The sequence below is a fragment of the Tamandua tetradactyla genome, chromosome 5 (genome assembly GCF_023851605.1).
Source record: "Tamandua tetradactyla isolate mTamTet1 chromosome 5, mTamTet1.pri, whole genome shotgun sequence".
Taxonomy (NCBI): domain Eukaryota; kingdom Metazoa; phylum Chordata; class Mammalia; order Pilosa; family Myrmecophagidae; genus Tamandua; species Tamandua tetradactyla.
The window spans coordinates 166,611,514-166,636,810 of record NC_135331.1 but is presented as its reverse complement, the minus strand read 5'-3'; the positions used below and the strand labels follow the sequence as shown (position 1 = coordinate 166,636,810).

General features: G+C 38.7%; 1 protein-coding gene across 1 annotated transcript in view; it reads left to right on the top strand.

The window, feature by feature from the left end:
• Positions 1–1,023: 1,023 nt before the first annotated feature.
• The window catches only part of SNX3 (sorting nexin 3), an 80,822-nt gene continuing 56,548 nt past the window's right edge, over positions 1,024–25,297 (top strand). Inside the window, exon 1 of the mRNA XM_077162566.1 lies at positions 1,024–1,598. Coding sequence (XP_077018681.1) covers positions 1,437–1,598 — 162 coding nt within the window. The 5' untranslated portion in view covers positions 1,024–1,436. The remainder of the gene's footprint in view (positions 1,599–25,297) is intronic.

The following is a 25,297-nucleotide window of genomic DNA, read 5'->3' as shown; positions in this document are numbered from 1 at the left end:
TACCATAGCAAGTATATTACTTGTCTGTTTGTATCCCAACTAGACAATAAACTTGATGAAATCAGACTATTTCAGTATCTTACTTTCCTTATATCCCTGGCATCTACAGTGAAAACACCTAGCAGGCCTTCAATAAATATTTGTTGATTGAATAAATGTTGAGTTTTCTGGAAAATAATCTACATTATGTTTAAGCAACGTCTTTCTATTCCAACTTTTCTGAAGTGTTTTATTAGGAACGGTTGCTATTGATCTTCTGGAAAATCTTTCAGTTCAAAGGGATGGATCAGATTATTTAAAGTGAATAGTTATTGAAACTCAACATATTAAAAAATGCAGGAAAAGTCGTGCAACGTAACATCAAAGGACAGAAATGTATCCTTCTTCCTTTCCTTTCATAAAAGTTTTGCTACTTACAACAATGTTCAAAAATCTCCATTTGTTAATGACCCTTACAGATGAACTAAGGATTCCCAATAAAATCCACTTAATTCAGTCTGCAAAATGGCTCAGATAATGGCTTCTCTGAGTTCCATACCAAGTGCCGTAGAGACAAGTTTGCCGTTTTTGTTTTTAAGTTGCTGAAATGAAATGGTGGCAGGTCACACAGACATAGGATACTCAAAGCAGGTTCCGCCTGTCTACGACGTTATTTTGTTGTACACAGCCAACTTGTCTCCAAAGACAGCTTGACCCTAGTGATCTCATCTTGAGAATTATTTCACTTCACTTTATCACCCTAAATTTTATCAATCCAGACACTTGTTTGAATGGTGAAACTCGCAGACTTATGTCAAAATCATCATTTGAGGCATTAAAGGTTATCTAAAACAGCATTCTCAATGGTTCATAGTAAAACAGAGGCAGGTTCTGTTTCGACTTGCGGGCCAACTTCCCTACTCAGCCGTTGAGGTCTCCTCCCGTGCTCCCAGGGGCACGAAAACCGTTTCCGGTGTCCTACCCACAACTAAAACCTCCGGCTGACGCAGAAAGAACGGAAGCGCCCGCCCCCGGGCCTCTCGGCCTCGCAGTGCTTCAGCGGCAGCCAGGCGGCTGCGCTCTCGCCTGATGCATTGTGGGCACTGTAGTCTTCCCGGAACTTGTCCGTGACTACAAGTCTCGTGACCCGGCTTCCCCTGAATCCCTCACCGCTCAGTCCCCTTCCCTGGCCTCCACTGGGCCTCACTGGGCCGTGGCCCGGCGCAGCGAGTCAGCTGTTTCTCCCCTGGGCGAAAAAGGCAGAAGCTTGAGAGGTGCGGGGAGGAGTTTCGCGCGCGGGGTGAAAGACTGTCCTACGTGCTCCTTTTCCTCGCGGCCGTTACGCGCGAGCCCGGAGTCCCCGCGGCGGGCGACAGCTGCGGCGGAGGTGGATCGCGGAGCGGGCGGAGTGAGTCCAGGGAGCCCGCGGCGGCGGCGGCGGCTGCTGCAACAACGAAATGGCGGAGACCGTGGCGGACACCCGAAGGCTGATTACCAAGCCGCAGAACCTGAATGACGCCTACGGGCCGCCCAGCAACTTCCTCGAGATAGATGTGAGCAACCCGCAGACGGTGGGGGTCGGCCGGGGCCGCTTCACCACCTACGAAATCAGGGTCAAGGTGAGGCCGTCTTTCGCCGCTCCTAAGAGCCCCCTCTCGTCTGTCTGGTCGCCCCCAACCCATCCAGGAGCGGATCCCCCCAGTCGGCCACGGCCACCCAGGCCCGGAGCCCGCTGGCAGACCCGGTGGCGCAGCCCTGTTCCGAGGCGGGGGTCGTAGGCCAGGGTCTCTTCTCGTGGGGGGTTGTTTCAGGCTGCAGGGGGTGATCCCGGAGCTGGCTTTTGGGGAAGGTGCCCGAAGAAGAGGGCGTGGATTGAGCACCGCTTGCCCCTCAAGCATCTGATCTGGGGATGTCATTTAGGTTGTAAAGGAATAGATCTTTCGAGAACACTTCCCTTCACCGGGAGAGGAGTGAGATGTGACAGCGAAAGAGGGTTTGCACTAAGTTGAAGGCTTCCCAGTTTTCTTTTCCTTGAGACACTTTTCCCAGAAGTGGCCAAGCCAAAGCTCCAGGCCCTTTTCGAGCTACCAGAATAACCTATGTGAACACAACTTAATGGGAGTTGCCTCAGACCTGGCAAATTTGATATGACTGAGCCAGGCGTGAACGGTGATTGAACATGGTTGAGCTGTTAGGCTGGGCCTTAGCATTCTGGGCTACCCTCGCGCCACGGGCTGGGGTGGGGCGTGTCGCCTACCTCACAATCCAGAGCTACAACAGCTTTAAGAAAAGCCTGTTCATTTAGGGATCTTGCTCTCTAATTTCAGGATTTGCACTTCACTGAATGAGGGAATCAGCTGAAGTAGAAACACACTTATGATTTCATAACTAGTATTTGTTGGCAGTTTTAAGTAATTCAGATGATTTGAAAGATGCTAATTGAGAATAGTGCTTCACTTTCACTCTGTAGCTCAGGATTAAAGAACTTACCCATGTATGGAAACAAGTATTTGAAAAAATTAATTACTTAAAACTAATCCAGCTGTTGAAGACAACACATTACCTCATTAAAAATTAAGCATAATAGGATTTTGGCTTTAGAGCAATTAAAATTTACATATCACCTTACTGTTAACATTTAAGTGGAGTAATTTCTCATTAACTTATTCACCTTATCAAAATGAATTATTTTCGGTGTAGTTTGTGTTGCTAAAAAATTTTATTGTGAAACTGTAATGTAAGATACGAAGCTAAGGATGTTACCTGCCACCATCGTCTTCGTATGACTATGTAAAATGTTAGCCATAAGTAGTCTTGTTTTAGCAAAACTGCAAATCCAGGCACAGTATACCTAGGAAGTGTGTTCTCACATAAGCCTAGTGAAAAAGTGAGTTTTCACTTTTTCTTTAAACTTTTGGAATCATTTTGAATCGTCACACATGTGGCAGTTCACTAAAAAGCACTTCCTCTTTTGCCTTTATTCGCTGGGTTTTCTTTTTTCCCTGTGTTAAAACAGCACTTGATATTCCTGTTCTAAACTTCCATAGCCAGTACTTCCTGTCACACAATTGAATCAGAATCTCCTGCCTATACATCCTCCATTGAATAACTTTGTGATTATCTTGCTAAGTGTATTATATTAAATGAATTCTGATACGATAATTTGATAATTTTTATTACACCTGTTACCTTATTACCAAGTAACTAACATGACACTTAACAGTAAATTGTGTTTTTGGTACAATCATTTGCTTTTTAAAGAAAATGATCCTTTTTTAAGAGTGGTTAATGAGTTAGGGAATTAACAAATTATACACCTAAACTGGTTTTTATTTTTATATAAACCAGTTTTTTGAGTGTTAATGGCTGTTACAGACATCAGTATAGATACCCTCTCAGAAAGTGGAATTGAGTGCCTAATGCTTACGAGCTGTCATTGGGCTTTCTTTTAGTATGTAACATGTTAACGTAAAACTTAGGGCACTATACAGTAAGACATTAGGCCTTACAGCAGCCTTTGATTTTTGAGAGTGCAGAAAGGTCAGTGAGATGGGTAATCATTTTGTAATTTTTGTTGTTATGGCTTTTCTAAACTTGTTGTGCTCTCCTCCTTCTGCCTGCCTTTTACTATTTAATTGGCCTTGTGGAAAACCTTTTTATATTCCAAAGTGCAGTCCCCTAAACTATTTTATAGTTACTTTCTAATTCTGATCCTGAGAAAAATGTTCAGTTTTATAGCATCTGATTTAAATTACTCTAATTCACAGGGTAATTTTATCTGGATGGTGACACTTTAGAATGCAAGTTTCCCAATCTCCATTTATCTTTTTGGTTTGAGGATAGTGTTTAAGACTGTTAGGATCACTTGATTAGTATCTCTGGGCTTTTGAAAATAATTGGCTCAGTGTTAATGTTTTTTAAAATTGCTCTAATGGGTGGGTCCAGGAGAGAGCACCGTGGATGATTAAAGGTTTTAGAAAGCTCAGGGTCTGGAATTATTTTGGCATATTAAAGAGAAGGTTGATGGGGAAATTCAGTCACTGTTTATGAAGTTTGTGCTGTAATGTAACTTTAAATTCCTAGAGATTTTTAATTAAGATCTGCTGTTGTGTGTGGAGGCAACTATTTGGAACAGGAGTGGAGTTCTGGATCTTTCTTGAGCTCTGAGTTCAAATGGAATTTTGTTACTTACTAGCAAAGTAAGATACAATATCTAAGCTCCTCTTCCACTCTGTAAAATAGATATGCTAACAATTGTATTCTCATAGTACTAAATAAGATGAGTTACTAAATTATGACATTTCCTTATCAAGAAAACTACTTAGCATGGTTGTGTACCTTCATTGAGGCAGATATGATATAAAAAGAAGTCATTTTGTTTAGTACTTAACCAATAGCCTTTTAAAGTTGAGGGGTATTTAAAACATGAAGTTTAAAGTTTTATCAGCACAGTTGGCTGATAAAAATTTTGGTGAGGAAGATGCTGAGTAAAAGTAGATTTTGGCAATGTTTGCCATTCTGAACCTTCATAGGTGAGTTTTCTCTGGGTCAGTACTCTAATCTTAAATTAGGAGTCAGTAATAACCAGATTTGAAGCTGAGAAATAAATTAATCCTTGGCCTTATTTTTAGGATTTATATATACACGAATTATTAAAGGACCAAAAGACTGTTTTAAAGAATCAAGGCATTTTGATGCCAGAAGGCATCTGCAGAATCTGTCTCTGTAACCCTATCGTTTGGTCACAAGATGTCCATCTCTACTGCCAGCTACAGCTGACTTTGCCAGGATCTCCATCAAAGAGAGGTATATTATGAACAGATGAAGATTCTGCACTTACCATCTCTTAAGATGGGGAGGTTGGAAGGGTGAAAGTAGTCCTATTGTTTGGATTATTAGGGATTATCTTGTTCATTTTAACAGGTTAGGGAACTGTTTTAATTTTCTAGTTGCTAGAACAAATCCCTTACAATGATATTTTAAGTAATCTCATCAAAAGGTCCTGCATACACTGGGTTCACAGGCATAGGGGTGGATTACGTATAAGAATGTGTTTTCTGGGGTACATACGGCTCCAAACCACCTCAAATGGGATGATTTAAACAACAGGAATTTATTGGCTCATGGTTTTAGGGCTAGAAGTCCAAAATCGAGATGTCAGCAAGGCAGCGCTTCTCCCAAAGGACTGGCGTTCTGGGACTGACTACCGGTGATCTTGGTCTTTGGTTTTTAGGTCACGTGGCAATACACATGGCGTTGTCTTCTGGGTTCCATGACTTCAGCTTCTGGCTGCTCCCCATGGCTTCTCTCTCTTGTGACCAATTTCTTTTGCTTATCAGGGCCTCAGTCATATTGGATTTAGGTCCACTTTCATTCAGTTTAGGCACACCTTAACTAAAAACATCTTCAGAGATCCTGTTTACAAATGGAACCTGAATGTGCCTTCTGTGGTGCATATAATTCCGTCCCCAACAGGAAGCAAGGCTGGCTCTCACCCAGAATAAGTTATCAGATTACCATCAGAGCCAAGATTGAATTTGAAGTATTCTGGTCTTGGTCTAGAATTGCTCCACAGCTGCAGTTCAGTTAATTAAAACAGTATATTAAATATTTATCATCTACAGCCAAGTCTTGGGGCACCCTCAAGTGTCTGAGTCCACTGAAGGAGAGCTCAGTGTAGCACCTTTGAGACTTGGAAGTTGACTCTTCAGTAATCTACAGTAGGTATAAGAACTATTATGTACCTTTTACAAATGGGAAAATCAAAGCATGAAGAGATGAGTATTGCCCAAATCACACATGTGGTGAATGTAACCTGTGGATTGGAAACCAGGTGTGAAAGAGCACACTACTATTATGAGATGATAATGCCACTTTTTTTCAATGATAACGTTACTTTTGCACCTCTTATGTGAAAAGCACTGTGCTAGGTCCTTTCACGTACACACACTTGCATGCACTTACATGTCTTATTTGATCATTGAAGTAACCTGGTAAAGGAAATAATATCCATGTTTTACAAATACAGAAGCTAAGGTCCCTTGTGAGCCTCATCTCTTGTTACTCCCTCATTCTCATTTATGTTCCAGTCCTACTGAAATATTTGTATTTCCCAAATAAGGTGGGATCAGTTATATCCAGGCCTTTGCATACATTACCTCTGCTAAGAACAGCCTTCCTTTACCAGCCTCATGGGACTACCACTACTTGTCCTTCAGACTCGGCCTTAATGTTGCCTTTTTAGAGATTTTGCTGATCCCTTGAATCTAGACTGGATTTTCTTCCTGTGTGCCCATGTGTTTTAGGTTGCAGCTGCCGGAATGTAATACACCAGATGCAGAACAGCTTTTAAAAAGGGGAATTTAATAAGTTGCTAGTTTATAGTTCTAAGGCTGAGAAAATGTCCCAATTAAAGCAAGTTTATAGAAATGTCCAATTTAAGGCATCCAGAGAAAAATACTGTGTTTCAAGAAGGCGGATGACGTACAATGTCTCTTTCTCAGCTGGAAGGGCACATTACCAACCTGGTGGCTTCTGCTGGCTTTCTCCTGGCTCTACCAAAAGGGACTCTCTCCAAAATGTTTCCTCTTTCAAAGGATTCCAGAAATTTATCAAGACCCACCCAAATGGGTGGAGACATGTTTTCACCTAATCCAGTTTAACAGCCATTCTTGATTGGGTTACATCTCCAGGGAGATGATCTAATTACAGATTCAAACATGCAGTATTGAATAGGGATTATTCTGCCTTTACAAAATGGGATTTTGATTAAAACATGGCTTTTCTAGGGCTCATACATCCTTTCAAACCAAGCACAGCATGTTACCCCTGTTAGAGTACATTGCATTCCACATTGTTTGCTTCTCTGTGGCTTTCTTTATCTTTCACTCTAAGCTCCTTGAGGACAGGAACTGTCAGAATCACCTTTGTATCTCAACATTTTGCATTGTGCTCAATACATAGAGACACTTAAGAATAAATGAAGTTTAGGAAAATTAAGTAACTTGCCCAAGGTCACAGCTATTAAATGACAGAACTGGAATTTGAAATCTAGATCTCTGATTTTCAGAATCCATATTTTCTTTCACCCTCACTGAACATTCAGATCACCTGGGAAGCTTTTGAAATCATCGGAAGAGGTTATTTTTCAGCAGGGTTGTGGTGAAGCTTGGGTTGTGATAGTTTAAAAAGCACAACAGTAAGTGTTCTTTTCTGTAATGCAGCAAGGATAATCAGTGATATACACCAAGCAGCATAGAAGTATGAGAAAAGTATATGAAGCCACAATAGTTTATAGCCATGACAGGGTAAAAAAAAATAGCAGATCCTGCAGCAGACAGGAAAATCAGTGACATTTGCCAAAGATATAAAGTTATTTTTTGTTGGGAGGCTAGCAGTTGACTAAATACTAGCTGAAATCATGTCATACTATACAGCTTAGCTGTTTGGGAAGAAGGGGAGGTATGAATTACATTCAGCCAAGCCAAGTCTTTTTGCCCCATCTTTCACCATCCACATCTGTATCCTTGTATAATAATTGTGAAAGGAAATCAGGTGTAAAAAAAAGATGAAATATCCATTTAAGAAAGAAGTCTTTATATTTAGTAATTTTGCTATTCTAAAGCCTTGATGTGGCAAGTTTAAAAGTAACTTTTAGCTATCCTGGTGACTTCCGATAATAAAGGTTTTCCTTTGTGGATTTTCCTCTCTTGCACTTTCATAATCATGTATAAAAAAAATACTGTTATTGTTAAATTGTTAGATACTCTGATGTTTGGACAATATCAGGCTGTACTTCCATCTAAGCAGAGCCAGCAGTTTATGGAATATCAGATAAAAAGGCTGATGTCCAAGAAAAGCAATACTATAATCTTGGTACTGCTATATACTGATTTGATTCCTTACTTAAAACCCTTAAAGCATTCAGCCAAAGTTCTACTGCTTTCAAGAAATATTTAACTTATGACCTAGGAATTTGAATGTAGTAGTAAAATTTAATGTATGCTATAGTTTGCCAGGGAGATCCTATCAATTAGAATACAGTTTGGGCTGTTCTAACAGAGACCTCAAAAATAAAAAAGAGTGTTTTTGTTCGTTTGTTTTCATTTGTAAAAGTTCTGGGAGCAGTCCAAGGCCAGTATGGTGGCTTAATTATCAAATCACAATATCACATCCACATAGACATATCCCTGCCTTTGAAGAACGTAACCCAGAAGTTGTCTATATCATTTCTGTTCCTGCCCCATGGCCACGTGGGGTATTTACTCTAGCTGGGCAGTCATGTGATAAAGAACAGACATTGGGCAACTAATAGGCTTTGCCACAAATACCAAGCAAGAGGTTGGGATTGACCCTTTTAGTGTATGACTTTAGTGATGTTGATTATCTCTCTTTAATTCTTTCCTCTCTTTGCTAGTTCCAGAAATTTCAAAGTTTAGAGTAAAATTCGATTTGCATAAAATAAAATAGAGGTCTTACCAATTTAATAGAGGTCTTAAATATGAATGGGTTTTGATCCCTTTGTGAGAATTAATTTTGGTAAATGAAAAAGGAGGAGAGCATGATGACCTGGTATATCTGAAAGGGGTATACCATGGAGTTGAGGTGAAGTTAGAGGTACCTAAAATAGATGGACTCTTTTTTTTTTTTTTTTTTTTACCTTCAATGGCTGTTTAAAATTGAGCAGTTTTACTTAGGTCCAGTGGCTGGCGATATTGGATTATGGAGTATATAATTGGTACCACCAAAATAAATGAGATCTGTGTCTCTGAATAGGAAATCATAGAAGGTCTTAACAGAATTTTTGTAGAATTGTCATGTGTTGGAATGATTGCTTTCTAATTCTTTGCTCATGAAACTTTGGCTCTATCCCTAGTACATTTTTATGCTTGATTTTCCTAAAATTTCAGCACCTGCCACCTATGGTTTATTTGCTTTCTATTTTTTTTCCCAAGCATTTTTGTTTTATAGTAAGTTTGGAAATTCTATTCCATATAGAAGGACAAGGAGTATCAAAGCTCCGTTGTTTGCATCTAGTTCTCAGTATCTTGCTCCTCTCTTGCCTTGACTTTATTGGATACCTTCAGGTGAAAACAGGTACATAAAAATCTGTTCATTAGGCGTGTGTGTATGTAATGACAAGTTTCTGTTTAAACTTACACCAAAGATTCCCTCATACCACTATGAGGGTTACTAAGGACATTTTTATGTCACTGTTAGATCCAGAACAGGAGTCAGCAAGTTGTTGACTACCAGCTTTTGTAAATAAAATTTGAATACATCTACCCTATTTGTTAACATCTTATCTTTTTTGCAGTTGAGTAGTTGTGACAGCCTAAAACATTTACTGTTTGGCCCTTTAAGAAAAATTTTGCCAATCCCTAATAATTGTCAGCACTTTAAGTAGCATTGAAATAATGGAACTAAAAAGAAGTAGTTAAAGAATCCAAATATCAAAAATACCATTCAATTTAGGGTGACAGTAGTAAATAATTGAGCAACTGGGTGGCTAAATAGAACAGTGTAAGTTAAGGTTTTTATATGCCACATTTCTCAAATACCAATAAGGCCTTAATGCATAACACTTTTGCTGGGTGGTGAATTAATATTAGATTCATTTCTATCCTTTCCTTCCTGCCCAGTTTTTTATTTGTTTATTTTTAATTGTTATAGTGTGTATGTTTGTGTGTGTATATATGTGTATCAAAATTTTCCATTTTAACCATTTATTTTATTGGAGAAGTTGTAAGGTTACAAAAAAACAAGCTGAAAATACAGAGTTCTTATATCCCCTGCCCCCTGCACCCCCAATTTTCCCTATTAGCACTTTACTTTAGTATGGTACCTGTTTTGGTTTGCTAAAGCTGCCAGAATGCAATATACCTGAAATGGATTGGCTGCTACAATGGGGATTTACTAACTTAAAGTTTATGGTTCTTAGGCCATGAAAATGGCCCTTTAAGAGGGAACCATTATGGAAAAAGCTTCAGAGCCACAAGAGAGCCTACACAGCCAGAGACATTTGGAGATGAAGAAGGAATATACTCTTGGAGGAGAGAAGCTGAGAAAGCTAGCAGATGTCATGTTCACCATGTACCTTTCCGGTTGAGAGAGAAACCCTGAGCATCATTGGCCTTCTTGAAGCAAGGTATCTTTCTTTGATGCCTTAGATTGGATATATTTATAGCCTTGCTTTAATTTGAACATTTTCCAGAACTGTAAACTAGCAACTTAATAAATTCCCTTTTTTAAAAGTCATTGTGTTTCTGGTATAACACATTCCTGCAGCTTGCAAACTAGAACACATATATAACCTAAAATTTCCCCTTTTAACCACATTCAAATATATAATTCAGTGGTACTAATTGTACATTCACAGAGTTGTGCTACCATCACCAGCCACTACCTAAACTTTTTAATCACCCTGAATAGAAACTGTACTAGTTAAGCATTAATTTCTCATTCCTACCCCCACCTAGGCCCCTAGTAACCTCTATTCTAGTTATGGGTTTGATGAATTTGCTTATTCTCATTATGTTGTACCAGTGAGATTATACAATATTAGTCCTTTTGTGTCTGGCTTATTTCATTCAACCTGATGTCTTCACGGTTCATCCATGTTGTTGCATGTCTTAGAACTTTGTTCATTTTTACAACTGATTAATATTCAATATATAATATACTTATATTATATAAGTATGCCACATTTTGTGTATCCATTCATGAGTTGAGGGACACATGGATTTACATCTTTTGTCAATTGTGAATATGCCACTATAATATCATTGTGCAAATATCTGTTTGAGTCCCTGCTTTCAATTCTTTTGGGTATATTCCTAGAAGTGGGATTGCTGGATTATATGGTGATTTTATGCTTAACTTTCTGACGAACTGCCGAATGCTTATTCACTTTGGCTGCACCATTTTAAATTCCCAGCAACAATGAATGAGTGTTACTATTTCTCTAATACCTGTCATTTTCTGTTTTTATTTATTTTTTTTAATAGTAGCCATTCTAGTGGGTATGAAATGGTTTCTCTTTGCAGTTTTGATTTACGTTTCCCTAATGGCTATTGATATTCAGCATCTTCTCATGTTTTTATTGGCCATTTGTCTATCTTCTTTGGAGAAATGTCTATTCAGATCATTTGCTGATTTTTTAATTGGGTTTGTCATTTTGTTATTGAGTTCTAGGAGTACTTTATATATTCTGGATATTAAGCCCTTTTAAGATAGATGGTTTCTAAATATTTCCCCTTATTCTGTATACTTCTTTTTACTTTCATGATGAAATCCTTTAATGAACAGAAGTATTTAATTTTTATGAAGTCACATTTATTGTTTCTTGTGTTTTTGTTGGAGAGTCTAAGAAATCATTGCCGAACACAAGGTCCTGATGCTTCCGTGTGTTTCCTGATGCTTCTGTGTGTTTTCTTCTAGGAGTTTTATAGTTTAGGTTTTTGTATTTAGGTCTTTAATCCATTATGAGTTAATTTTTGCATATGGTATGAGGTAGAGTTTTCCCAGCACCATTTAAAAATATATATATTTTGTTGAGAAAGCTTTACACACCATACAGTCCATCCAAAGTACAACCATTAGCTCATAGTATGATCACATTGCTGTGTATTCATCATCATGTTCATTTTAGAACATTTGTATCACTCCAAAAAAAAAAAAAAATCCTGTATATCCCGTACCCTCACATCCCCTCTCATTGACCACTTGAATTGCATCTACCCTATTTTTTTTAACTTTTTTTTATTATGGAATATAACATATACAAAAAAAGCAATAAATTTCCTGGTGCATTTTAACTAATTATAGAACAGATTTGAAAATTTGGTTTGGGTTACAGTTCCATGATTTTTTTGTTTTTTCTTCTAACTGCTCCAAGTCACTGGAAACCAACAGACATATCAATATAGTGATTCAGCAGTCATACTCATTTATTAAATCCTATCTTCTCTGTTATACTCCTCCTTCTCTTTAAATAACATTGTTTTAGAGTGCTAGGTGCTGGAATGTGGTATACCAGAAATGGAATGGAAAGTGGAATTTAATAAGTTGCAAGTTTACAGTTTTAAGACTATGAAAATGTCCAAATCAAGGCACCAAAAAGTGGTTACCTTCACTCAAGAAAGGCCAGTGAAGCTCAGGGTTTCTCTCTCAACTGGAGAGGCACATGGCAAACATGACGACGTTTGCTAGCTTTCTCTCTAGTCCTCTTGCTTCATGAAGTGCCACGTTTTCCTTCTTCATCTCCAGAGTTCTTTGGCTGTGTGAGCTCTCTTCATGGCTCTTGTCATTCTGAAGCTTTCTCCAAAATGCATCCTGTTTTAAAGGATTCCAGTAAACTAATCAAGGCCCACCTGGAATGGGTGGAGTCACATTTCCCTCTAATCCAAGGTTAATACCCACCATAGGGTGAGACATATCTCCATGGAGATGATCTACTTAAAATATTCCAACCTACATTGTTGTATAGGGATTAAAAAGAAAGGTTGCCCCCCAGATTGGATTAGTATTAGCCATGGCTTTTCTAGGTTGCATAAATCTTTTCAAACCGACACAAACATATATACATAACAGCAATAAGTTTCAAAGTACATCACAACAACTAGTTGTAGAACAGATTTCAGAGTTTGATATGGGTTACAATTCCATAATTTTAGGTTTTTATTTCTAGCTGCTCTAAGGTACTGGAGGCTAAGAGAAATATCAGTATAAAAATTCAGGACTCATACTCATTTTGTGAGTGGAAGTTTAACTTATTGTTAAGCTTAACATTCTCTGTATAACTCCAACATCACCTTGATCTTTCTATCCCACTCTTTATGGGTATTTGGGCTATGCCCATTCTAACTTTTTCATGTTGGAAGAGGCTGTTGATAATATAGGATAGAGGGATGGAACTAATTGATGTTCTAGAAGGGCAGGCCCCTCTGCATTTCAGGACCTAACTGGTCCAGGGACCCATCTGGTGGTTGTAGGTTATGGAGAGTTACATTAGTGTATGAAACCTTTGTAGAATCTTATGTAATGCCCTAGGTATTCTTTGAGATTGACAGGAATGGTTTTGGTTGGGGTTTGGCAGGTTATGATAGGTAGCAATGTCTGACTGAAACATGCCTAAGAGTGACCTCCAGTGTAGCTTCTTAACTGTATTTGAACTCTTTCACCCACTAATGCCTTATTTGTTATACATTTTCTCCCCATTTTGATCAGGATGACATTGTTGATCCCATAGTGCCAGGGCCAGACTCATCCCTAGGGGTCATTTCCCATGCTGCCAGGGAGACTTTCATCCCTAGATGTTATGTCCCATGTAGAGGGGAGAGCAATGGTTTCACTTGCAGAGTTGGGCTTAGAGAGAAAAAGGCCACATCTGAGCAGCAAAAGAGGCCTCTGGAGGTGATGCTGAGGCACACTTATAGGTAGACTAAGCTTTTTTTAAAATTATTAATTAAAAAAATTTTTTTCAAATACCATAAAACACCAAATGCTAACATTCTTAATTTTTAAAATAATTTTTTTTATTTAAAAAAAAAAATTACAGGAACCACAAACAGTCTTAATATGTGATCATTCCATTCTACATATGTAATCAGTAATTCACAATATCATCACATAGTTGCATATTCATCATCATGATCATTTCTTAGAACATTTGCATTAATTCAGAAAAGAAAAAGGCAACAGAAAAATAAAACGAAAACAGAAGAAAAAACCATACACACCATACCCCTTATTCCTCCCTTTCATTGATCACAAGCATTTCAAACTAAATTTAACATTTGTTCCCCCTATTATTTATTTTTATTCCATATGTTCTACTCATCTGTTGACAAGGTAAATAAAAGGAGCATCAGACACAAGGTTTTCACAATCACACAGTCACACTGTGAAAGCTATACCATTATACAATCATCATCAAGAAACATGGCTACTGGAACACAGCTCTACATTTTCAGGCACTTCCCTCCAGCCTCTCCATTACATCTTGAGTAACAAGATGATATCTACTTAATGTGTAAGAATAACCTCCAGATTAACCTCTTGACTCTTTGGAATCTCACAGCCATTGACACTTTGTCTCATTTCACTCTTCCCCCTTTAGGTCGAGGAGGTTTTCTCTATCCCCTGATGCTGAGTCTCAGCTCATTCTAGGGGTTTTCTCAATCCCTTGATGCTGAGTTCCAGCTCATTCTCGGATTTCTGTCCCACGTTGCCAGGAAGGTCCACACCTCTGGGAGTCATGTCCCACCAAGACAGGGGGAGGGTGGTGAGTTTGCTTGTTGTGTTGGCTGGAGAGAGAGGCCACATCTGAGCAACAAAAGAGGTTCTCTTGGGGGGGTGACTCTTAGGCCTAAATTTAAGTAGACTTGACCTATCGTTTGTGGGGTTAAGTTTCATATGAACAAACCCCAAGACTGGGGTCTCAGCCTATAGCTTTGGTTGCCCATACTGCTTGTGAGAATATCAAGTGTTCAACTTGGGGAGGTTGAATTTTCCCCTGTTCTCACCATTCCCCAAAGGGGACATTGCGAATACTTTTCCACTCACTGATCAAATCACTCTGGGATTCATTAGGGCATCACTCTGGACAAACCAACAAAATATCTTGTCCTACCCAAGGTTCCATGTACTTACGTCATCCAACCAAGCTATCTACATAAGTTATGTTAGCAAATGCTCTAGTCAAAATAAAAACTTTATACCAAATAAACATTTTTTGCTTTAGTCTCACACATAAGTTGAAATTTAAAAATATTAATTACCATGGATTTTCAACACCCTGCAGTAATGACATTCTTTTGTTCTTCCTCATGCAAAAACATTTTTTAAATTTGTACATTTATTCACTGTCATTATACACTCTAGGCAATCCTAGATTATACCATCTCAATCTTTATCGTCTTTCTTTCTGATTTCATTTGTGACCCCAGCCCTCCTCACTCTATCATTCTTACATTCAGCTTCATTCAGTGTTTTAACATAATTGTATCAGTTAGGTAGTATTGTGCTGTCCATTTCTGAGTTTGTACATTCAGTCCTGTTGCACAATCTGTATCCCTTCAGCTCCAATTACCCAATATCTTGCCCTATTTCTATCTCCTGATGGTCTCTATTACCAATGAAATTCTCCAAGTTTATTCACTAATGTCAGTTCATATCAGTGAGACCGTACACTATTTGTCCTTTTGTTTCTGGCTAATCTCACTCAGCATAATGTCCGTAAGGTCCATCCATGTTGTTACATACTTCATAAGTTTATTCTGTCTTAAAGCTGCATAATATCCCATCATATGTATATACCACAGTTTGTTTAGCCACCCGTCTGCTGATGGACATTTTGGCTTTTTCCATCTCTTGGAAATTGTAAATAATGCTGCTATAAACATTGGTGTGCAAATGTCCGTTTGTGTCCTAGCCCTCATGTCCTTTGAGTAGAGACAGCATATAGATGGGTCCTGCTCCCTAATCCATTCTGCCAGTCCCTGTCCCCCTATTGGGAAGCTTAATCCATCAACATCAGTGTTATTACTGCCCAGGCAGTACCCTCCCCTATCATTTTGACTTTTAGCTTTTATATGTCCTTCTAATTTTCCTTCTTTTTACCTTTACTCATGGTCTTCCTTTCTACACTCTTCTCCACACCTCTCTCTTCTGCCTTCATATCTGTCTCTAGTGCTTCCTTTAGTATTTCTTGCAGAGCTGGTCTCTTGGTCACGAATTCTCTCAGTGATGTTTTGTCTGAAAATGTTTTAATTTCTCCCTCATTTTTGAAGGACAATTTTGCTGGATATAGAATTCTGGGTTGGCAATTTTTCTGTTTTAATAATTTAAATATATCATCCCACTGTCATCTTGCCTCCATGGTTTCTGTTGAGAAATCTACACGTACTCTTATTGGGCTTCCCTCATATGTGATGGATTGTTTTGCTGCTTTCAAGATTCTCTCTTTCTCTTTGATCTCTGACATTCTGATTAGGAAATGTCTTGGAATATGTTTATTTGGATCTATTCTCTTTGGGGTACTCTGTACTTCTTGGATCTGTAATTTTAAGTCCTTCGTAAGAGTTGGGAAATTTTCAGTGATAATTTCCTCCATTAGTTTTTCTCCTCCTTTTCCATTCTCTTCTCCTTCTGGGACACCCACAACACGTATATTCATGTGTTTCATATTGTCCTTCAATTCCCTGAGTCCCTGCTCATATCTTTCCATTTTTTCCCCTATGTTTTCTTTTGTCTGATTGATTTCAGATGTTCCATCCTCCAGTTCACTAATCCTATGTTCTGTCTCTCGAAATCTACCATTGTAGGTTTCCATTGTTTTTTTCATCTCTTCTGCTGTGACTTTCATTCCCGTAAGTTCTGTGATTTGTTTTTTCAGACTTTTGATTTCTTCTTTTTGTTCATTCCTTGCCTTCTTTATATCCTCCCTCAATTCTTTGATTTGGTTTTTGATGAGGTTTTCCATGTGTGTTCATATATTCTGAATTAAATGTTTCAGCTCCTGTATCTCATTTGAATTGTTGGTTTGTTCCTTTGACTGGGCCATATCTTCAATTTTTCTAGTGTGATTTGTTATTTTTTGCTGGGGGTCTAGGCCTTTAATTACCTTAATTAGTTTATTCTGGAGATTGCTTTCACTTCTTTTACCTAGGGTTTTCTTGCTGGATGAATTTGTTGTCTCCCTGTTCTTTGACATTCACTTCAGCTTTTTCAGAACCTCTAGCTTTTGTTGAACAGAGGAGAATTTTTCAGTTCTAGTTTCCTTGTTTCTTGCCCTGGTTGTATGGTGCCATTTACCCCCAACCTGAGGAGGGTCTATGTAGGTATTACAGACCCCAGCTGGATTTTCTCCAGACCAAACTGGCCTGCTATCAGGAGGAAAGAGTCACCTGCATCGGTTTTCCCTGCGGGTGAGACCCAGCAGGTTGACAGACTTTCCTGTGAAGTCTCTGGGCTCTGTTTTTCTTATCCTGCCCAGTATGTGGTGCTTGTCTGCCTGCAGGCCCCACCAGTATAAGATGATGCAATACCTTTAACTTTGGCTGGGGGCGTGGTGGAGACAGAGGAGAGGTTTGTAGGCTGGTTTTATTGGCTTCAAATTACCAAGCCCAGGTGTCTGAATTCCTTGAGAGAGGGATTCCACCTGAGTTGGACTTCAGCCCTACCCTGGGGAAGGCACAGGTTCCAGACAAGCCCTCGAAATGAGTTTGTTTCTGCCTATGCCTGGGGCAGTTGCAGCCTGAGGAGCCCTGCCGCTGAATCCAAAGGTAATCGAGCCTTTGTAGAAACACAGCCACAAAAACCTCTGTTTCCTTCTTTGTTTTTCCTTTTTCTATCAGCCCTGCAGCCTTGGTGACGGGGCAAAAATGAGCGACCTCTGCTTTGACCAGGTTCATCTGAGCTGGGGGCCTATTTTTAGTAGTCAGAATTTGTTAATTAATTCCACAATTGGCGTTTGGTGGGCTCAGCCTCTGCTGCTGGTGAAGACTCTTTCCTTTCCCCTCTGGGAAGCAGCTGTGGGGGAGGGGCGCTGGCCGCCACAGCTTGGGGAACTCACGGTTCTAGGGGGGCTTGCAGCTGGTCCAGCTGGTCCAGACTGGGGTATGCTGTGTGTCTGGTCACTGACATGGCCCCAGGAGCTGTTCTGTATTGTTTCTGGCTATTTACTAGTTTTCTGGAGAACGAACTAAAACGTGCACATTGCTAAGCTGCCATCTTGCCACATTCTTAATTTTTGATCATTCCGTTCTACATATATATTAATAATTCACAATATCATCACATAGTTGCATATTCATCATCATGATCATTTCTTGGAACATTTGCATCTATTCAGAAAAAGAAATAAAAAGAAAACAAAAAAATTCATACATAATCATACCCCCACCCTTCCTCCTCACCAATCACCAGCTTTTCACTCTAAATTTATTTTAACATTGTTCCCCCTATTATTTATTTTTATTCCATATTTTACTCGTCTGTTGATAAGGTAGATAAACGGAGCATCACACACATGGTTTTCACAGTCACACAGTCACATTGTGAAAGCTGTCATTTATACAATCATCTTCAAGAAACATGGCTGTTGGAACACTGCTCCACATTTTCAGGCACTTCCCTCCAGCCTCTCCACTACATCTTGACTAACAAGGTGATATCTATTTAATGCAGATGAATAACCTCTAGAATAACCTCTTGACTGTTTGGAATCTCTCAGCCATTGACACTTTATTTTGTCTCATTTCACTCTTCCCCCCCTTTTGGTCGAGAAGGTTTTCTCAATCCCCTGATGCTGAGTCTCAGCTCATTCTAGGGTTTTTCTCAATCCCTTGATGCTGAGTCTCAGCTCATTCCAGGATTTCTATTCCACATTGCCAGGAAGGTCCACACCCCTGGGAGTCATGTCCCACATAGACAGGGGAAGGTGGTGAGTTTGCTTGTTGTGTTGGCTGGAGAGAGAGGCCACATCTGAGCCACAAAAGTGGTTCTCTTGGGGGTGACTCTTAGGCCTAATTTTAAGTAGACTTGACCTATCCTTTGTGGGGTTAAGTTTCATATGAACAACCCCAAGATTGGGGGCTCTAGGCTAAGCTTTTATGCTACATACATAAGCCTCATAAGAGCAAGCCTCGTGATCAAGGTCTTGGCCTGTTGATTTGGGTGTCCCTAATGTTTGGCACATTATCCGGGGTGTCCCCAGTGTTAAAATTTAACAGTTCCATAATTTTTCTCCTATCCTTCCAGGAACTTTTCCAGTACATTTTCTTTTCTTTTTAATTTTTTTTATTGTATAGTATAGCATATACAAAGCAAAGAAATAAAAAAGCAATAGTTTTCGAAACACTGTTTAACAAGTAGTTATAGGACAGATCCCAGAGTTTGCCATGGGTTACCATATGATCCTCTCATATTTTTCCTTCTAGCTGCTCTAGAATATAGGAGGCTAGAGGGCTTACATATTTTTTTATCATCACACTTGACTTTTTTTCCTTCTTTTTTTGTGAAAATTAACTGTGCCGGTTTGAAAGGATATATGTACCCTAGAAAAGCCACGTTTTAATCCTAATCCCATTTTGTAAAGGCAGCCGCTTCTTTTAATCCCTGTTCAGTACTGTATGTTGGAAACTTTAATTAGATTATCTCCATGGAGATATAACTCACTCAAGGGTGGGTGTTAAACTACATTGGATGGAGACGTGTCTCCACCTATTACAGTTGGGTCTGGGTTCCTTTACTGGAATCCTATAAAAGAGGAAACATTTTGGGGAAAGTTGGAGATTTGGAGAGAGCAGAGAATGCTGCAGCACCATGGAGCAGAGAGTCCACCAGCCAGGTTTGGAGATAAAGAAGGAAAACACTTCCTGGGCAGCTGGAGAGGAAGCTACGCTGATGACACTGTGTTCACCATGTGCCCTTCCAGCCAGGAGGAAGAAACCCTGATCGTTTTCGCCATGTCTTTCCACTTGAGAGAGAAACCCTGAACTTCATCAGCCTTCTTGAATCAAGATATCTTTCCCTGTATACCTTAGATTGGACATTTCTACAGGCTTGTTTTAATTGGGCCATTTTCTTGGCCTTGGAACTAATAACTAACACCTTATTAAATTCCCCCTTTAAAAAGCCATTCCATTTCTGGTATATTGCATTCCGGCAGCTAGCCAACTAGAACAATAACATATATACAACAAAGCAATAAATTTCAAAGCACAGCACCACAATTAGTTGTAGAACATATTTCAGAGTTTGACATGGGTTACAATTCCACAATTTTAGATTTTTACTTCTACCTGCTATAAAATGTTGGAGACTAAAAGAGATATCAATTTAATGATTCAGCATTCATATTCATTTCTTAAATCTTATCTTTTCTGTATAACTCCATTATCACCTTTGATCTTTCCATCCCTCTCTTTAGGGGTGTTTGGGCTATGACCATTCTAAATTTTTCATGTTGGAAGGGTCTGTCACTAATATGGGGTAGGGAGATGTCACTATCTGATGTTCTGGAGAGGCTGGGCTAGGTTTCATGACTTATCTGGACCAGGGGCCCATCTGGAGGTTGTAAATTTTTGGAGAGTTACTCTAGTGCATAGAACACTTGTGGAATTGTATATATTGCCCTAGGTGTTCTTTAGGATTGGCTGGAATGGTCCTGGTTGGAGGTTGGCAGGTTATGATAGGTAGCAAGGTCTAACTGAAACTTGCGTAAGAGCAACCTCCAGAGTAGCCTCTCGACTCCATTTGAACTCTCTCTGCCACTGCTACTTTTCAGTTACACTTCTTTTCCCCATTTTGGTCAGGATGTAATTGTTGATCCTACAGTGCCAGGTATGGATTCATCCCTGGGAGTCATCTCCCACGTCCCCAGGGGGACTTTCACCCCTGGATGTCATGTCCCACGTAGGGGGTGCCAGTACTTTTTGATTATCAGCTTAATATTCTCTGGGATGTATCCAGGCATTACATTAAGCTTTACAGGATTAAAGGCTCTCATTCTTATTCTGGGCTCCCTGTGTTTGGATTGTTTAAATGATCTATGCAGAGAAGTTGAGTTAGATTATGTGCTACAGAAAAACCTAGGTTCTGAACATAATAAAATTTTCTTCTGTTGGTCTTCAAGAGTATGTGAAGTTCTAAAATACAGGCAATGTCTTCCTTACCCCTGTATTCTGAATTACCTTAATCCTGACGTGATCGGCTTCTTTCTTATCTCTGAATACTAGGTTATACATATGTAAGACAGCTCCTCAAAATCCAGAAATAACATTTACCACTCCCAACTAAATGTGACTGCTATAATAGTTTATAATCTGGGCCCCAGTTTTCTTGAGTTAATAAGGTGTTGAGGTAGGGATCCTCTTTCATTCTTTTTGTTAATGTATCTAGTTCTCCCAACACCGTTTATTCAAGAGACTGTTCTGTCCCAGTTGAATGAGTTTGAGGCCTTGTCAAAAATCACTTGACCATAGATCTGAGGGTCTATTTCTGAACTCTCAATTCGATTCCATTGAGCGATATATCTACCTGTTTGCCAGTACCGTGCTGTTTTGACCACTGTGGCTTTATAATATGCTTTAAAGTCAGGAAGTGTGATAATACCTCCATCTTCATTCTTCTTTTTCAAGAGGTTTTTCACTATTCGAAGCCCCTTCCCCTTCCAAACGAAATTGATAATTAGGTTTCCAATTCTGCAAAGTAGTCTGTTGGAATTTTGGTTGGTATTGCATTGAATCTGTAGATCAATTTACTTAGAATTGATATCTTAATGACATTTGGACTTCCAATCCGTGAACACAGAATGTCTTTCCGTTATTCAGGTCTTCTTTGATTTCTTTTAGCACGTTTTGTAGTTCTTTGTACAAATCTTTTACATCTTGGTTAAGTTCACTCCTAGATATTTGATTCTTTTAGTTGCTATTGTAGATAAAAAAATTTTTCTTGATTACCTCCTCAGATAGCTTATTACTAGTGTATATAAACACCATCGATTTTCACGTATGGATCTTGTATCCTTCCACTTTGCTGAATCCATTCATTAGCTTAAGATGCTTTGCTGTCATTTTTTCAGAATTTCCTAGATATAAGATATGTCATCTGCAAATAATGAAAGTTTTACGTCTTCCTTTCTAATTTAGATACCTTTTATTTGTTTTTCTTGCCTAACTGCTCTGGCTGGAACTTTTAGGATTCTGTTGAATAGCAGTGGTGACAGTAGGCATCCTTGTCTTGTTCCCGATCTTAGAGGGGATGCTTTCAGTCTCTCACCATTGGGTACGATGTCAGCTGTGGGTTTTCAATATGTGCCCTTTATCATGTTGAGGAAGTTTCCATTGATTCCTATTTTTTAAAGGGTTTTTATCATTAAAGGATGCTGAATTTTTTCAAATACCTTTTCTGTGTCAATGGAGTTGTTCATGTGGTTTTTCCCTTTGTTTTGTTAATGTGTTGTATTACTTTCATTGATTTTCTTGTGTTGAATACCTAGGATAAAATTTACTTGATCATGGTGTATAATTCTTTTAATATGCTGTTGAATTCGATTAGCAAGTATTTTGTTGAGGAGTTTTGCATTTATATTCATTAGAGATATTGGTCTGAAGTTTTCTTTTTTTGTGGTATCTTTATCTGGCTTTGTTATTAGGATAATATTGGCTTCACAGAATGAATTAGGCAGTGTTCCCTCTTTTTCAGTTTTTTGGAAGAGTTTGCACAGGAATGGTATTAGTTCTTGGAATTCCTGGCAAAACTCTCCTGTGAAGCAATCTGTTCGCAGACTTTTCTTTTAGGGGACATTTTTGATGATTGATTCAATCTCTTCTGATTGGTTTGTTGCACTCTTCCATTTCTTCTTGAGTTGGTATAGGTTGTTTGTGTGTTTCCAGGAAATTGTCTATTTTGTCTAACTTTTCTAGTTTATTGGCATATAGTTATTTATAGCAACCTTTTATGATCTTTTTTATTTCTTTGGGGTCTGCGGTAATGCCCATCCCCTCACCCCCCCCCCCCATTTCTGATTTTGTTCATTTGCAGCTTCTCTCCTTTTGTTTTTGTCAGTCTAAGGGTGTGCTAATTTGCTAGCTGCCGGAATGCAATATACTAGAAACAGAATGGCATTGAAGAAGGGGAATTTATTAAGTTGGTAGTTTACAGGGTTTCTCTCTCAACTGGAAAGGCACATGGTGAACATGGCGGCGTTTACTAGCTTTCTCTCCAGGCTTCTTGTTTCATGAAGCTCCCCCAGGGACATTTTCCTTCTTCTCCAGAGGTCTCTGGCTGTATGGGCTTTGGTGTTTCTGCTGACTCTCCTGGCTCTCTCCAAAATGTTTCCTCTTTTAAAGGATTCCAGTAAACTAATCAAGGCCCACCTTGAATGGGTGCAGTCTCTCTAATCAAAGTTAATACCCATAATTGGGTGTGCCATATCTCTGTGGAGATAATCTAATCAAGTTTGCAGCCTCCAGTACTGAATAGGGACTAAAGAAATGGCCGCCTCTACAAACTGGATCAGGATTAAACTATGGCTTTTCTAGGGTACATAATCCCTTCAAACCAGTGCAAAGGGTTTGCCAATTTTATTGATCTTCTCAAAAAGCCAACTTAGTTTTATTGATTCTATTGTTTTTATTCTCCATTTTATTAATTACTGCTCTAATCTTTATTTCTTTCCTTCTGCTTGCTTTGGGATTAGTTTTTGTTCTTTCTCTGGTTTCTCCAATTGATCAGTTAAGTCATTGGTATTACCTCTTTCTTCCCTTTTTTCTTTTTTTTTTCTGTTTTCTTCCTTTTTAATGTAGGCCTTGGGGATTATAAATTTCCTTCTCAGCACTCCCTCACTGCATCCACTAAGTTTTGATGCATTGTGTTCTCATTTTCATTGGTCCCAAGATATTTACTGATTCTCTAGCAATTTCTTTTTTCACCCACTGATTGTTTAAGAGCATGTTGTTTAGCCTCCATATATTATTGTAGTTTTTAGTTCTCCATTTGTTATTCATTTCTAATTTCATTCCCTTATGGTTGGAGAAGTTGTTTTTTAGAAATTTGGTCTTCTCAAATTTATTAAGACCTGTTTTGTACCCCAGCATAAGGTCTGTTCTGGAGAATGTCCATGAGTACTTAAGAAGAATGTATATCTTGCTTTTGGGGAATGTAATGTTCTATATATGTCTGTTAGGTATAGTTTATTTATCATATTATTTAGGTTCCCTGTTTCTTTGTTGGTTTTCTGTTTAGGTGTTCTGTCTATTGGAGATAGTGGTGTGTTGAAATCTTCTACTGTTATGGTAAAGTCATCTATTACTCCTTTCAGTTTTGCCAATGTCTGCCTCATGTATGTTGTGGTTCCTTGAGTAGAGCATATGTATTGATGATTATTTCTTCTTCATGACTTTCCCCCTTTATTTATATATAGTGTCTTTCTTTGTCTTATAATATCATTTTTGCATTTAAAGTCTGTTTAGTCTGATATTAGTATAGCTCCCCTGGCTTTTTTTGTTTTGGTTTGCTACTTGTGTAAAGTACCTTTTTTTCATCCTTTCACTTTCAACCTTCTTGTATGTATGGGTGTAAGATGAGTCTTTTGTAGACAGCATATAGATGGATCACATTTTTTAAATCCATTCTGTCAATCTGTGTCTTTTGACTAGGGTGTTTAATCCATTAACAGTCAAAGTTAATACTTTAAAGGCAGTTCTTCTTTCAGCCTTCTTAATTGGTTTTTATTTGTCAGATCTATTTTTCCCCCTCTTTTTTTAAAAAATATTTTTATTGATAAACAACATACAAGTACAAACATTCTTAACATACAAACATCCCACGCATGGCGTATAATCCATGGCTCACAATATCATCACATAGTTGTATATTCATCACCATGATCATTTTTTAGAACATTTGCATCACTCCAGAAAAAGGAAAAAAAAGAAAAACCTCATACATACCCTAACCCTTACCCGTCCCTCTCATTGACCACTAGTACTTCTATCTACCCAATATATTTTAATCTTTGTTCCCCCTATTATGTATTTTTTAATCCATATTTTTTACTCATCTGTCCATACCCTAGATAAAGGTAGCATCAGATACAAGGTTTTCACAATTACGCAGTGACATTGTAAACATTATGTCTTCATACAATCGTCTTCAAGAAACAAGGCTACTGGAACACAGCTCTACAGTTTCAGGTACTTCTCTTTAGCTACTCAGATATTCCACAAACTGAAAAGGGGTATCTATATAATGCTTAAGAAATGCCTCCAGGATAACCTTGACTCTGAAATCTCTCAGCCACTGAGACTTTATTTTTTCTCATTTCTCTCTAGATACCCCTTTTAGTCAAGAAGCTTTTCTCAATCCCTTGATGCCAGGTCCCAGCTTATCCCAGGATTTCTGTCTCATGTTGCCAGGGAGAGTTACACCCCTGGGAGTTATGTCCCATGTAGGTTTTTCCCTCTCTTTTAACCTACTTTTGCTATTATTATTTAATTCTGTATCCTCCTCCAGACCTCTCTCTTGTCTTTTCTTTTCAGCTGGCAGCACTCCCTTTAGTAGCTCTTAAAAGGACAGTCTCTTATTAATGAATGCTCTTAGTGTCTGTTTATCTGTCAGTATTCTTAACTATCCCTCATTTTTAAAGGACGGCTTTGTTGAATAGAGAATTCTTGGCTGGCAATTTTTCTCTTTCATTATCTTAAATATATCATGCCACTGCTTTTCACCTCCATAGTGTCTGATGGAAAATCAGCACGTAGTCTAATTTGGCTTCCCTTGTAGGTGGCGAATTGCTTTTCTCTTGCTACTT